The 13,331-nt window shown below is 43.7% G+C and overlaps 1 protein-coding gene across 1 annotated transcript in view; it reads left to right on the forward strand.

Moving 5' to 3' along the window:
* Positions 1-13,331, forward strand: part of syt7a (synaptotagmin VIIa) — a 77,069-nt gene that overhangs the window by 36,132 nt on the left and 27,606 nt on the right. The window contains exons 3-5 of the mRNA XM_063875592.1: positions 3,616-3,695; positions 5,058-5,192; positions 11,220-11,627. Of these exons, the coding sequence (XP_063731662.1) occupies positions 3,616-3,695; positions 5,058-5,192; positions 11,220-11,627 (623 nt within the window). The remainder of the gene's footprint in view (positions 1-3,615; positions 3,696-5,057; positions 5,193-11,219; positions 11,628-13,331) is intronic.

Raw genomic sequence — 13,331 nt, forward strand, 5'->3', positions numbered from 1 at the left:
CTGTTGGGGTTTGATTGAGAAAAAGTGTTAGTTGGTTGTTGTTTTTTCCTTCTAAGTTGCAGCACTTTGTCTCATAATTAGTTCACTGTATCAGTTGGAGCTATTTTGAACTCGTGGATCAGAGCCAGACAGCACTGAATACTGTAATCATGTGAAGCCATTGGACGCCTAACAAAAAGACGTCTGGTATAAATTAAACGTAAGTATTTTCAAGTGTATTTGAGTAGAGGATGAGGGGGAAATTGCTCACTTCTCCATTGGTGTGCTTTAACCCTCATTTGGGGTATTGAGCTTCTCTATTGCATGTTCTTGTCTTTAGAGATGAAGAGCTTTGTTATGTTCGTCACTATGGATCCGTGCAGCCTCCACCTCCCTTGAGGATACAAAACAGAGTGTTTATCTACTCTTGTGAATGAGCTGATGGAAAGGTGAAGAAGATGGTTTGAAGCTGTGTAATTCTTGGTGTGTGCATGGAAATGAGGATCATGGGACTCAATGCCCATCCATTTCTTGTTTCCACATCCAATGCACCAGGGACTTCCTGTCACTCATTGTTTCCCTCAGTTCACTTTTCACACCTGCCTCTCCCCATCATCTCTTTGTCTCTCACACCATCCTGCACTGTCCTTGTTTTTCACTCCTTCTGACCGTCAGTTTTTTCTTTTTTCCATTAAATTTGATTTCTATTTTCAGCTCTCACTCTTCTGGACGCTCGCTCATCCACTGTGTCTTCCCACCATCGTGAAATTTTTACGATAGCATTGAATGATACATGAGTTTCCTTTGATAGCTTGTCCTCGAATGACAGAGATTCAGACCGTTTTTTAATCCCCTGAAATTTAGGTACAAGAGTGCAGTATTTATTGTGCTGTGCTTATGTAAAATGTTTTTTGTAGGAGGAAACGTCTACCTCCTGTGGATGCTTTGAGGCTTTAGTGGTGCATTGTATGCATCTTTGTGTACTCAAAATGGCATAAACAATTTAATGAATTCATCCATTATTTCAGTCAAATGATACAGCTATTATAGCCAAAAAAAGGACTAAAAAGATCCTAAATTGTGTTGAAATTGTTCAGTGATGGTTAATAAAGACACTGTTCATTACAACTATGCGTTTGATTACCACGCACATCTCTTTTGTGCAGCTGTTTGACTAGTCGCTCCTATCAGAGCTATGTTTATTCATTTGTTGACTTTTCTATTTGAGGTTGGTGGTGATTATACAACATGTGAGTGGTTTTGTTTTCTTGTGTATGATGGATATCATTTTTAGCTCAGTAGTGCCATTTTGGGCTTTATCGTTTTTGTTCAGCAGGGCTATTGTCAACTCTGGCTTTGTATCAGGTTCAACAATATCAAAAGCCACAATGTGTGGACAGTAGTCGGAAATGATATCCGTGTTATCTGGACCTAATGAAGTCAACTCGGCCTGCTCAGAATGTAAGCTTTGAAGATAACTGTAATTTATAGAGCTATGTCAAAATGGTTATAATTTACCACTACATTCAACTCAGATTACCAGTATGATACGTTTTCGAAAAGAAATGAAGAACTGCAAATATTAGAAAGAAATCAAAGCCGTAGCACTGTTTGCTTTGTTATACTCCTGTGATATTTATGAGCATTGTAAGCATCCTACATAAATCTAAGTAAATTCAGTCCCTGGTACATAACCTCTAGCTGATTGCCTCTCTGAGGTTCTCTTCATGTTTACTGCTTGGCTCGATGGGTTTGTGTTTATGAAGACAGGTTGAATACGGGCAGTTGTAAATGCTGTGCAAATGTTGCAGTGGATATGTGGCAGAAAGATGTTTGCAAGCCACTCCTAAGGGGGAGAAATCCTCCACAGACTGCCTGTTGTTTTTGTTGCCCATTGGTTGCTGTTCCAGACAAGGAAAAACCAATGTTGAGCAACCAGAGCTGTGTCCACAGAGTTAAGAATGGGGACATCCTCTTCCAACATAACCATCTAGCTACATTCTTAATGAATGGTGACATAACATGGCAACAAGAGAGGATGAGACTGATGCAGCAGTACAAGTCTATTAAATGAAATGTAAAATCGTGGAGCGCCAATAGCAAAATTGTTCCAGCGCATGCCATTAAACTGCAACACCCCGGGTCAGACTCTGGGACATGTGTTGCATGTCAGACCCCTTTCTCTCGCCTAGTTTCCAGTCTGCCTCTATGCTGTCATCTGTGTATAACAGCGCCCCAAAGTAATTATTTTAAACAAAAATAACAAGAAACAACGATCGGTTCAACATATTTCGCCAATTTTTTGTTATAGTCTTTTAATTATAAACGTAGCTTGGTGGCTATATAGGAAGAGGATTTTACCATTCTCAATTCTGCAGACTTAACTCTGATTGTCCTTTTGTTTTCCTTTCCTGGAACAGCCACCAATAGGCTCAACGAACAACAGGCGGTCGGTAGAAGAAGTCTTCCCCTCAAGTGGCACAGAGACAAAGAGTGGTCAGCAAATATTTTTCTGACCACTTGTTTACTGCGGCACATGCACAGCATTTACAACTGCCCGTATTCAACCTATCTTCAGAAACACAAACCGGTTGAACCAAGTAGTAAAGGCGGGGGAAAAAAACTCTGAGGTAATCAGCTCGAGGTTATGTAGCAGAGAGTGAATTGACTCATCTATGTAGGATGCAAGCAATGCTCATAAACAGCACAAGGGTATGGAAAAGCAAAGTGTAGCACAGCGAAAACAACTTTTGATTGAACATATTTCTTCTATAACAACACACACTAACCTGATAACGCTGTCTTTAGGATTAAGGACATGTAGCAGAACTCTACCCAGGTCTGCTGAGGCTTATTACGAAGGCACATTACAAAAGCAAAGTGGAAGCGGGGAGGTTGCCTATCCAGGATGACTGGTTTTAAGCTTTCACCCAACACCAAGCCTACCACAGCAAATTGCCATCCAACTTAAGATCCAATTGTCCACGCCCAGCCAACGTGGCAGCTCGGTGTGTTCTCCTCCCAGTCATTTCCTGGGCCGGAGAATCTTTGCCCATTTTTGATGTGTATCAGAGCATTATTTTCAGGGAATCATGCGTGGAATTTGGGGTGGAGCTGGGCCGCTTTAGACTGATCCCCTCCCTGTCCCACTTCAAGTGCCAATACAGATTACTTGCATTGTGACACATGTGAAACACCTTTCACTGTAATGAGCTTTTCCACCAGAATGAGTCCAACAGACCTCACTTTTCGAAGCCTTTAAATTGCCATTATTTCCATGGTTACAGCAGGTCATTCTCTAGCTGTTTGAAATCAGGTTGCTGCAGGACTTTCTAGATGCTTCTCTTCAGTACCTGGCGGATTACCTTAAAGAGGCAATTGCCATGTAAATTTCAGGGTGGTGCGAATGATAATCGTAGTCAGAAATGGCTCTCAAAAACAGATTTGATTTGACTTTGATGAGTGTAATCAGGAGACCGTCGGGCAAAGGACTGATGGCACAGTGTTCCTGAGATAATGGGACAGGCATTTCCACTTGAAATTAGTAAAGCAAAAACACAGCTTCAAAGGACAAATCTAAGTTAACCTTTTCTTTCTCTGCTTTCTCTCTCATCTCCTCCCTCCACTCGGCTCCAGGGCAAGAGGAATAAGCCAGGAGTGGAGACAGCAGACACTCCAGACTCGGCACGTGGGCGAGGGGAGAAGAAAGCCATCAAGTAAGTGCCTGGTAACGGGTTGGGGTAGAATAATTTGGTGATAATGAACTCCTTTTTGGTTCGACTTCGACTACCATGATGTACATCACCCACAAGCAAGGCGGAAAAGGAGGCCTTTAGTTTTATCTTGAAGAGCACAACCTCTACAAGAGCATGTTCGGGTAGACATTAACCGTAAGGTTAGTGATTTAATCAGTATAGATTAAATTTGCATTATCTTACCTGTGAAGCTTTTGGCTGAATGAGCCGGCCCCACTTATCTTATGGGCTGTGAGATAGGTCTCCCTTAAGTGCAGGCCTTTAGCCGCGCCTCTGTATTGCTTAAAATGCAGGTTTGTGCCATCGTCAGAGAATAAATGTCGGGGAATATTTTTGATTAAACATTTCTTTCAGGACTCAAACTAAGAACAAGGTATTTTCTGTCCTTGGGAGAGGAAGGCTATAGGTCAGCACCAGAAAATGTCAGCTTTGTAATGCGAAGTACAAAACTTTATTCTACAAAATGCCTCCTATTAACCTGCTCATCACTCCTTCTCTTCTGTAGCCTGCCGCTGTCTCAGCTATTTCTGAATGTCTTTTGTTTACTTTTCATTTTCTGTACGGACGGTTTAAAGCATTAAAGATGAACTGTGTGAATGTATTCTGACTTGAGCTCCCTTGGTCTGAATCTTAATTTAGCATTTTCTTTCTCACTGGCTCCAGCAGCATTGGTGTGTTCAGTTTGTCATTTCAGCTTGAAACTTCTTCTGTGTGTGCACTGGCTTTCTCTCCGGCTCTGTCCCTGTGCTGCAGCTCTGACCTCTGCTGTGTGACTTCTATGACATCAGTGATTCTGCTCACCTTTTCCTCCTCTACTTAACTGTCTGCGATTTATATCTCTGCCTTGTGTCTCATGCGTTTGTGTTCTCACTGCTCACGCCGAGGATGGGGGCCTGACTTCTTAATGTTAACTCTAATGTGTTTCATCAGTGGTGCCGTGCTAGATAAACAGAATGTAATCACATGCTGTGTGTATCCATCAGATTATAACTTCCTCTTTTCTTGCTTCTCCTCCTCTATCTCTGTGTCTTTGCTACAGCACATTGCTTTACGAAAAAGCTGTTGTGAATGCCTTTTTCCCCCAGGCTGCCCCTTTTTTTATTTTTAAATCTAACCACACATTTGTCAAGTGCGGGTGGAAAAATAGACATTAATCTGGGCCTGTTTCAAACTCCCATTCAGTGCAGCTGTATCTGTAGCTGTAACCATCTGCCTCAAACCAAGCCATGGCATCAAAGCAGGAGCGCCTGCTGCGATGGGCTGGTTGGAGCCGAGGCCGTCCACAGTTGTGTTGCTCTGACCTGTCTCTCTCTTTGGCCGCAGTGATCTAGACAGAGACTTTTGGAATAACAATGACAGCAGCACAGTGCAGCAGAGGTGGAGCTCCTATCCGCCCAAGGAGTTCGTACTAAACATTTCTCCCTATGCCCCATATGGAGATCCACGCCTCACACTCAAGTGAGTCTTGGTCCAAGGTTGGTAAGAGTTTTCCCCTGAGCAGGGCTGTAACGAGGCAGGGGCAAGTGTCCATCCTTAATTCCTTTCCTTTAGTCGCGTCCTTACTGTTCCTCTCCACCCCCAACACCATGTTTTCCAGTTGTGCACCACCACAAACCACGCATCAAATTGAACTATTAGATTTGGATGTTATAATGTCTGACAGCTAATTAAATCAGCCAAGTTTGATAATCTCGATTATTTCTATTTTCCTGGGGTTAACATTTTCTCATGAGTAACCGGGGATGTTAGGCCAAGGGCGTTTTGGAAGAAAAAGCCCTTGCTATAAATGTCAGTGTTGCAATATACACAAACCACACATTTCTAGACTTGAAATTGTTGTTTAATGCGATTTCCATCAACAATAGTAATAACGGCAACAATAACAACCCACCCAATGTCAGAACACTGGAGGGCACAAATGGTTACTAATGATTACTCATAGTCTGCTTGGGAAATGTGAGTGTAGGAAATGTCATACACGCACATTACAGCATCCCCACAACAGCCATTCGGCCATTACTGCAGCGTCAAACAGCACAGCCCTGTAACCTCCCCGGGCTAATTTCTGTCGCTACTCCTCACATCCCCGTCACCTCCTCATAAACAGAGGCGCATGTTCAGATGCCCCCCCACTCCCTACAGCCCTGCCGGTCCCACTAACTCCCGACCTCTAACCTCACCTCTCTCCCATGGGGCTGTAACCATGGAGACGGACAACCCTCGTAGCTTTCCTTTTGAAAAGACAGGTGTATACTTTAACCCACCTTCTTTGTAATCTGTGTATCTCCCCGTCTTTTGCGTGTGTGATCTGATGTTGTTGTTGTGGAGGGTTGACCGTTAAACCAGGTTGCAGTGTGTTGCCAGTGTTCACCTGTGGTTTACATCCATCCCAACCTAAAAATATAATGTGTACTGCACTTACGCTGGAGCACTTGAACTGTGTCTACTGTCTATCCGAAGATAAGGTAACAGTGTTTTTTACTTGATGCAATAAAAGTCATTTTTTCACTCACTAGGCCATTGAATCCAATAAAGCAGTAGCAAGGTCATACCTATCTCCCCCCGGGCGCAAGAAGGCTTTAAGCCCAGACATCCTGCTACCAGGCATGTGTCTGATTCACTGTCTAATAACTGGTCATCTTTAATAGACCTAGCTGTGGAGGACTGTGTGTTAAATTGCCTGAAGAAGGAAGGCAGCAGTGCTTATGAAGGCGGTGGATATATGGATTGCTGTCTGGAATCTCTGCCTGCAGATGATGGCTGCTGATCTCAGGAAACCTGCTGTATACCCTGGTGCTTGTGTTTGAGAAGTTCCATTTTTTTTTAAAACCCTCAAGGATGTCATTTATTGTCCATAGAGCTGTTTTTCAGCCGGTCCTGTCTTTGCAGCGGTAAAAAAAATGAACTCTGCACTGCAGTAATGTTAAAAGAAGCTGTTTCTATCGGTAGTGTTTGAGCCAGCAAACTTTCTGAAATTCAATTAAAAATGGAAACATTATGAAGATATTTCATAAGTAGGAGAGACATGGGACGACCTCTCTACTCCAACCAATAACATACCGATACAGCAAACACACAGCTTGGAATTATTTCCTGCTTAAAATTCTCTCGAGATCAGCAGCTTTCAATCTCTCTAATGACATTGGGCCTCATTTATCAAACAGGAAACTATCAATCTGCATATTTAAGGATTTATTGGATTGGACGTTCAATACTATAATTTTTCAATATTGAGCTCTTTAAAAACCTTATATCAGCAAGACACATAATCTTAAAAATGTCAAATTGACATAAACCACTTTTCAAATTTACGCATCAAGTATATTATACTTGAGTTGATCAATCCGACAGCTTCGTGATGAAAAAATGTCAAGACTCTGTGGCTATATTTCTTTTACAAATCACTTCTACTGTCAGAAGTTCAGTCAGGAGCAGGATTGATATCTGAAAGCTATATTCCTGTAAATACTCTTAGTGATTCATGGTCCCATTTATTTATGTCTTCCCATCTTTTTAAGGGGAAAGACGTTCACCTTGTGCTCGATAAATGAGGCCTGTGTGTCTTGTGTTGACCGTGGCTTCAGCAGTGTCATTCATGCTGTTGTGATTGATGACTTATCCATGTCAGGTCAGTTGGTCAGAATTAAATGTGAAAGGTGACCTTCTGAGCAACATGATGCAAGTGTAGTCCCCTCCCTCCCCCCCGACCCCCTCGCTTACACACCAGACGACAGTGTCCTCCGTGCCTCATATTTTATGTCTCCCCGAGCAGGAGCACCATGCATTTTATTGAAATATAGTCATGTCACCAGAGGGCACTACTGTGCTTTATTTTTGATCATCACTGCTTTCAGACTAGATTTGACATTTTAAACCTAAAACCAGTTTTTAGAAGAAATTTGAGTTGACAAGTGCTCTTACTCTAAGTACAAACACTGATTAATTTCTGAACCTTCGTGCAAGGTCGATAACATTAGATTGCCCTTATGATCCTTTCTACTGTGTGGTGTAGGTATTTCACTACTTCCTGTTTACTGTTGTTGATGCTAAGTGGGGATCAGATGACAAGCAGATCTTTAACAATGAAATATTGGACATTAGGATCTAAAAATAGAATGTAATTGATGGTTTTCGGGCAAATGCACTTGTATTTAACCAAATGGCCCTTTGGATGACTTCCAAAATGAGTTGATTATTTTCTTGTGAGGCACTTCAGCACAAGCCGTCCTCCAGTTGCTCTAAGTTGCTCCTATTCAATTTCCTTGTATACTAGCACATCTCAAGGCCCAAATGCCTAAATGAATGAGAGAATGATACTTAAATCACTGGCATCCACACACTGTTGCCACTAGTGAATGCTGGCAGCTGTAGTATTGGTCTTCCAGGCCCAAAGGAGTGACTTCTTGTTGGTTTCCATCCTCCACAGGCTGCCTGTAAATCTCCTCCTCCTTTTCCTCCCTGCTCTCCTTTCCCCGATCCCTCTCTTTCTCCCCACTGGACTCCACACAGACCTTTTCATCCTCCTGCCTCTCTCTTGGCGCGGAAAACTAGACCTGCCCATTCACACACTCTACTGATCTGTCTCACCTCCTTAGCCATGTGGTTGCTCAATCTATTTTCCTATGTGTGGTTGTGTGAGTATTTCTGTCTGTTATTCTCACGCTCTTTGGTCTTTCTCTCCTCTGCCTGTCGTTATTGTCCCTCTTCTATACCTTCTGTCTGCTGTGGGACCTCCGCACCTTGTCTCTCTCTTAGTGGGGCAGTGTCAGGGGGTCAGAAGGGGGCAGCAACTGGGCATGGGGATGATGGGGGGGGTCCTTATCGCAGTGACAGCGTGAAGAGCATGGTGTCAGAGGGAGTGAAGGCCGGGAGGTGGCAGACCGTCCAGGGCCACATGCAGTCTGGAGGATTGAGACCCAGCGAGTGAGTTCAAACCCGGGTAGAAAAGAAAAACATGTCAGTGACTGTGCAGCAGAATAAAAACACATTCCTATTAGAGTTTCTCCAACACCACTGTTTGAAATGCCTCCAATATAGTCTAAAATGCAAGATCATGTGTCAGCAAGTCTGTGAGCGTTTGCACTGAACCAATATCTCATTATCATATAATTTTTCTGCTCAATTATTCTACACAAAAACTGACAATACATACTCGCTACCTAATCTATACCACATATCTGATCTGGAACTGTGAATGTGCAACCATCGACAGATAAGGGATGGAACTGAAACAGCTGACATGTTGGCTAGAAAAATGTCAGTAATTTTGCAATATTTCACACCAGATAATAAGTCTGAAAATATGTTTTTAACGTGCTGGTATCACCCAGTACGCAAGTTCAGGTAACGGAATTAGTATCAGGAAGATAAAAGTGTTAGATTTATCCATTCAATTATTACATTATACATATGCTTACAGGTTTGTGCCACAGCTATGATTAGTTCTGAGTGGGAGGGTCAGGTCACGTTCAGCAGGGAGGAAAGAGCAGCTCAGGTGTCAAGGTTAGATTTTGGCTACAGATCAGAGTGTGAGCACTGGGGAAATGTGAACCCTCGTCATCATGAGACGATAACAATAGTTGCTCGAGCCGTATCACACAGGCTCAAACCCTTCAGCAGACACAGTGGGCGAGCTGCTGCACAATAAAGCCTCATGTATGAATCTGCAGGAGAATATGATTTATTTATGTGAGGAACTGCAATGCCTGCAAGTGTACCCTCAGAAACGAGATACAGAAATAGTCTTATTCTCACACTGACTGAAGTTATGCCTCATCTCGTGCGAACTCGCTCTTTTAATTAAGATTTAGACTGAAATGTGAACCGCATTTCAGTCACTGACTGCATCTTTTCCACTGCCGTGACATATGACACGAGTTAGGGTCTATAAACAGTGTGTTGTGAATGAGCCAGTTAATTTTCAGTTCTTCGTGATGCTTTTGCACCTTCCTTTAGCACCTCGTGCTTGTGATTCCTTCCTCCTCAACACATTTACGCTCATCACTACCTCACTCCTCATTCCTCCTTCTCTCCTCTTCTCATCTTTCTTTTTGCCCCCCGTCTATAATTGGATTCTATTTTCAGGCTGCTATAAGTGTCTGTGTCTCTTGTGTTTGTGTCTCGCACCCCATTTTTCTGTCTCTCCTCCATCGTCACCCTCTGCTCTTATCGCTCCCTCCATCTTTCTGTCGCTGTGTAAAAAGCCACTCTCTTGTTCTGTTTTTGTTCCGTTTTCTCTAACAAACTGTTTTTCTTTTTGCAAAACCTTCCATTACCCTTTTTATCCTTTCAGTTGTGACGGTTAAGTATGATGGACACTAAAAGCCTAATGCTAAATTATCTGAGGTGAAGCAATGCAGAGCGGAGTAAACTGCACCTAACTGATGTGAGTGGTTCTCTCATGACCTAATTCTGGTAGTCTGGGTTACACAGCGATGTGAGAGAGGAGGATATATTAGGGTAGTAGGAAATAAATATATCAAAGATGATACATGATACTGTAGAGCCAACAAAGCAGGAATTATGTTTTTGTAAGTACAGTGTGATGACATCCAAACAACATGTAAGCAATAACATTTGTAATAAAGGCAATTAAACAGCATCTGTAGAAGGGAGGAGTGGAAAAGGAGAGGCAGACAGAGGGAGGGAGTCGTACTGTAGGACTTGGTTGGCTGTTGGGATGTCTCTAGAGATGCAGCATGTATTTAAAAGACGAAAAAGACTTAGAGACAGGAAGAGAGGCTATCAGAGATGAAAAAGTGAGTGACGAGTAGAGGACATGGGGATCGCTCATCAGACCAAAAAACCCTTGACGAGAAGGCTGGGAACCTGCAAACCCACGACACACACACCTCGACGCGGCCCTGTGCGGACAGTGCACATCCGCCCTCTCCCCACGCGAAACACACCCTCACGCAAACAGCACGCTCAGACACGCAGGGCGCACACACACCTGGCACAGACGCACAGGGCAAGCTCACACTCTGCGCACTGCTGCCCAGCTCGGCCCCATGAGCAGCACTCGGCACACAGCGACCACTCAGGCTGCACCTTCTACTGCTATTTCTGCTACTGCTGTTACTGCTGCTGCCTCACGGTGCTCTCTTTGTCTCTCCTCCTCCTCCTGTCTCCATCTCCCCACGCTCCTCCTACTTTGTCATCCAACATCACTCTTCCTGCTTCCTCCTCCCCCTCAACTTCCTGTTTTGATGAACTTTCCTGTTTCTATCCTGACATCAACCTGACCTCTTCTCCCATGTCTCCCTTCTGCCCTGTGCCACCATGTCTTATATCTGATGATTCTCTCCCTCTCTTCTTCGTCTCATCTCCTGACCACCTCACCTCGTGTTGCCACGGCTCCTCTACTACATCCTCTTCTTCCTCTTCCGTGCCCTCTGACTCCTCTCTCCCTCTTCATCATCCCATCCTCTGCCGGCCGTGGCCTTCTTCGCGCTCTCTTTCCTCCCTGCTCCTCTGCCCTCCCAGCTTTGGGGATCCGGTCTTGTCGTACGCGTCCACTTTGGAGCACATCCCCACCCGGCCTCGGACACTGCTCCGCCAGCAGAGTCTACAGCAGCCTCTCATCCACCCGCCGGGTCCTCTCCTCGGCAACCCCCCCACAACATCCCAGAGTTTGGGACAGTTACACACAGCACCTGGACAGCCTGGGGGAGGCGGGGGTGCTGGGCGAGGAGATGGAGGTGGCGGCGGTGGTGAGGGTGGGGGTGCAGGTACAAGAGGCGGCCCCAGAGGTGCACGGGGCAGCCCAGCAGGAGCAGGGGCCTCTCGCTGTAGGGGAGGTGGAGCAGGAGGGCGCTCACATGCAAATCCTGGCAGCTGGGATTACACGATGGACCAGATGAAAAATCGTGGCCTGGACGTCAAATCCTTCCTGTGAGTCTCTTCAGCTCTTCCTTCGTGTCTTCATGGAGTCTTTGTGGTGTCCCCTGCTTAGGCCTCTGTGTCTTAAGTACTTGCTATGCTATTCTTTGCTTCGTGGAGATATTATATGTGTTTGTTTAAGGTTATTGTAAAGCTTAATATCTGAGAATCAAGTAGTTAAATATGTGTCTTTGATAAGTCCTAACTAACCAATCTGCATTTACCTTTTACCTGTGTGTTCTGTTTCTTATCTTTTCCGTATTTTATTCCCATTTTTTATTTGTATCTGATAACCAGGGAAGGATATTACTTCGCTATCTCAAAATATAAACTCTATATATGGTATGGCTGTTTGAGATTGTGTGTGTGTGTGTGTGTGTGTGTGTGTGTGTGTGTGTGTGTGTGTGTGTGTGCCTCAAAATAAAGTCATTGCTTTCACTGTCAGACTGGCAAGGAGATATTCCGAATACAGTTAGTAGTCCATGTAGCTAATCATTTTAATGCAGAATGATGACGTTACGCAAATGAGAAGGCCATGGGTTGCTTATTTGAAAAATCTATTATAAATCTTAATAACGATGGAATTATGAATCTAAATAAGCTGTTGTCTTTTAGCTCTAAGCCTTCAGTTGTATTAGAGATGGATCAACATCTAATTTATAACGATGTCATAGATCACACAGAGATATTAACCATTATAAATCCTATTTATTAGATGTTATTGTCATGGGGGGGTATATATGGTTACTTGATATGCTTTATGATCCTTTCAAATCTCGACTGAAACTGAAAGCGTTCAATGAATGAATAAATAAATTGTGAGCGGTAATAGTTTTCATCATTTGTTCATAACAATCTACAGTGCTGTAGTAATGATCAGCTGAGATGAATTACAAAGCTTCTTCTAGAGCAATCTAAAACACATTTTTCAGGTGCATTCAAAAATGACAAGGAAGTTGTGACATATAGAGGGCGGTTTCTATCCTGTGAAAAGTTGTTAAATGTTTACACTGCATGCTCTGTTAAACAGCAACATCTGTTTGGATGGCATCGGCCTGTCTGCTGCAGTTGCCTTGCAGGACAGAGCTGGTGGTGCCATCTCACTATATTCATGAGAGGGTGTCATAAAACGTCCCATTTCATGGCCATCCTTTGGAATGACTGTTGAATATCCTGCATAAAGGAGGGACGCCTAATCCATATTTCATGAGTAATTTCTCCTAAAATGACATCTTTTTTCTCCTGTGACACCGAAACGTTTACGCTTATGGTAATGCTGCGTCTGCTGTAAGCCTGATGACATGTGTGTCAGTGTGTGTGTATTACACCGTCCACGTGTCACAGTGCATCAGCGGAAAAACAATGGTTAAGCAGCTGTGTGTAGGTTTGTGTTAACCCTGGAGCATTGATCTTATGTCACCAGCACCATTACTCCTACAACATATTGTTACTCCAGGCAAGCAGTAGAGGGAGGGCACATGAGGGAGGGAGGCGGGTGAGGAAGGACACTGCCAAGGTACAACATGTGTTTCATGTCCCTTTGCGCAGAATACATTTACAGTAGCTTTTTACCATTCTCTTTTTTAAAATTTCTATTGAGGTTAAGGCTTCTCCGGGCATTTCAGTATGACGCAGCTGGGCTAATGTCACTGGCTAACTGAGCATTAGTAACGTAGCACATGCCACCACCAAGGTCATTGAGAATATTGCCCATCA

This window comes from Eleginops maclovinus, chromosome 2 (genome assembly GCF_036324505.1).
Source record: "Eleginops maclovinus isolate JMC-PN-2008 ecotype Puerto Natales chromosome 2, JC_Emac_rtc_rv5, whole genome shotgun sequence".
Classification (NCBI taxonomy): domain Eukaryota; kingdom Metazoa; phylum Chordata; class Actinopteri; order Perciformes; family Eleginopidae; genus Eleginops; species Eleginops maclovinus.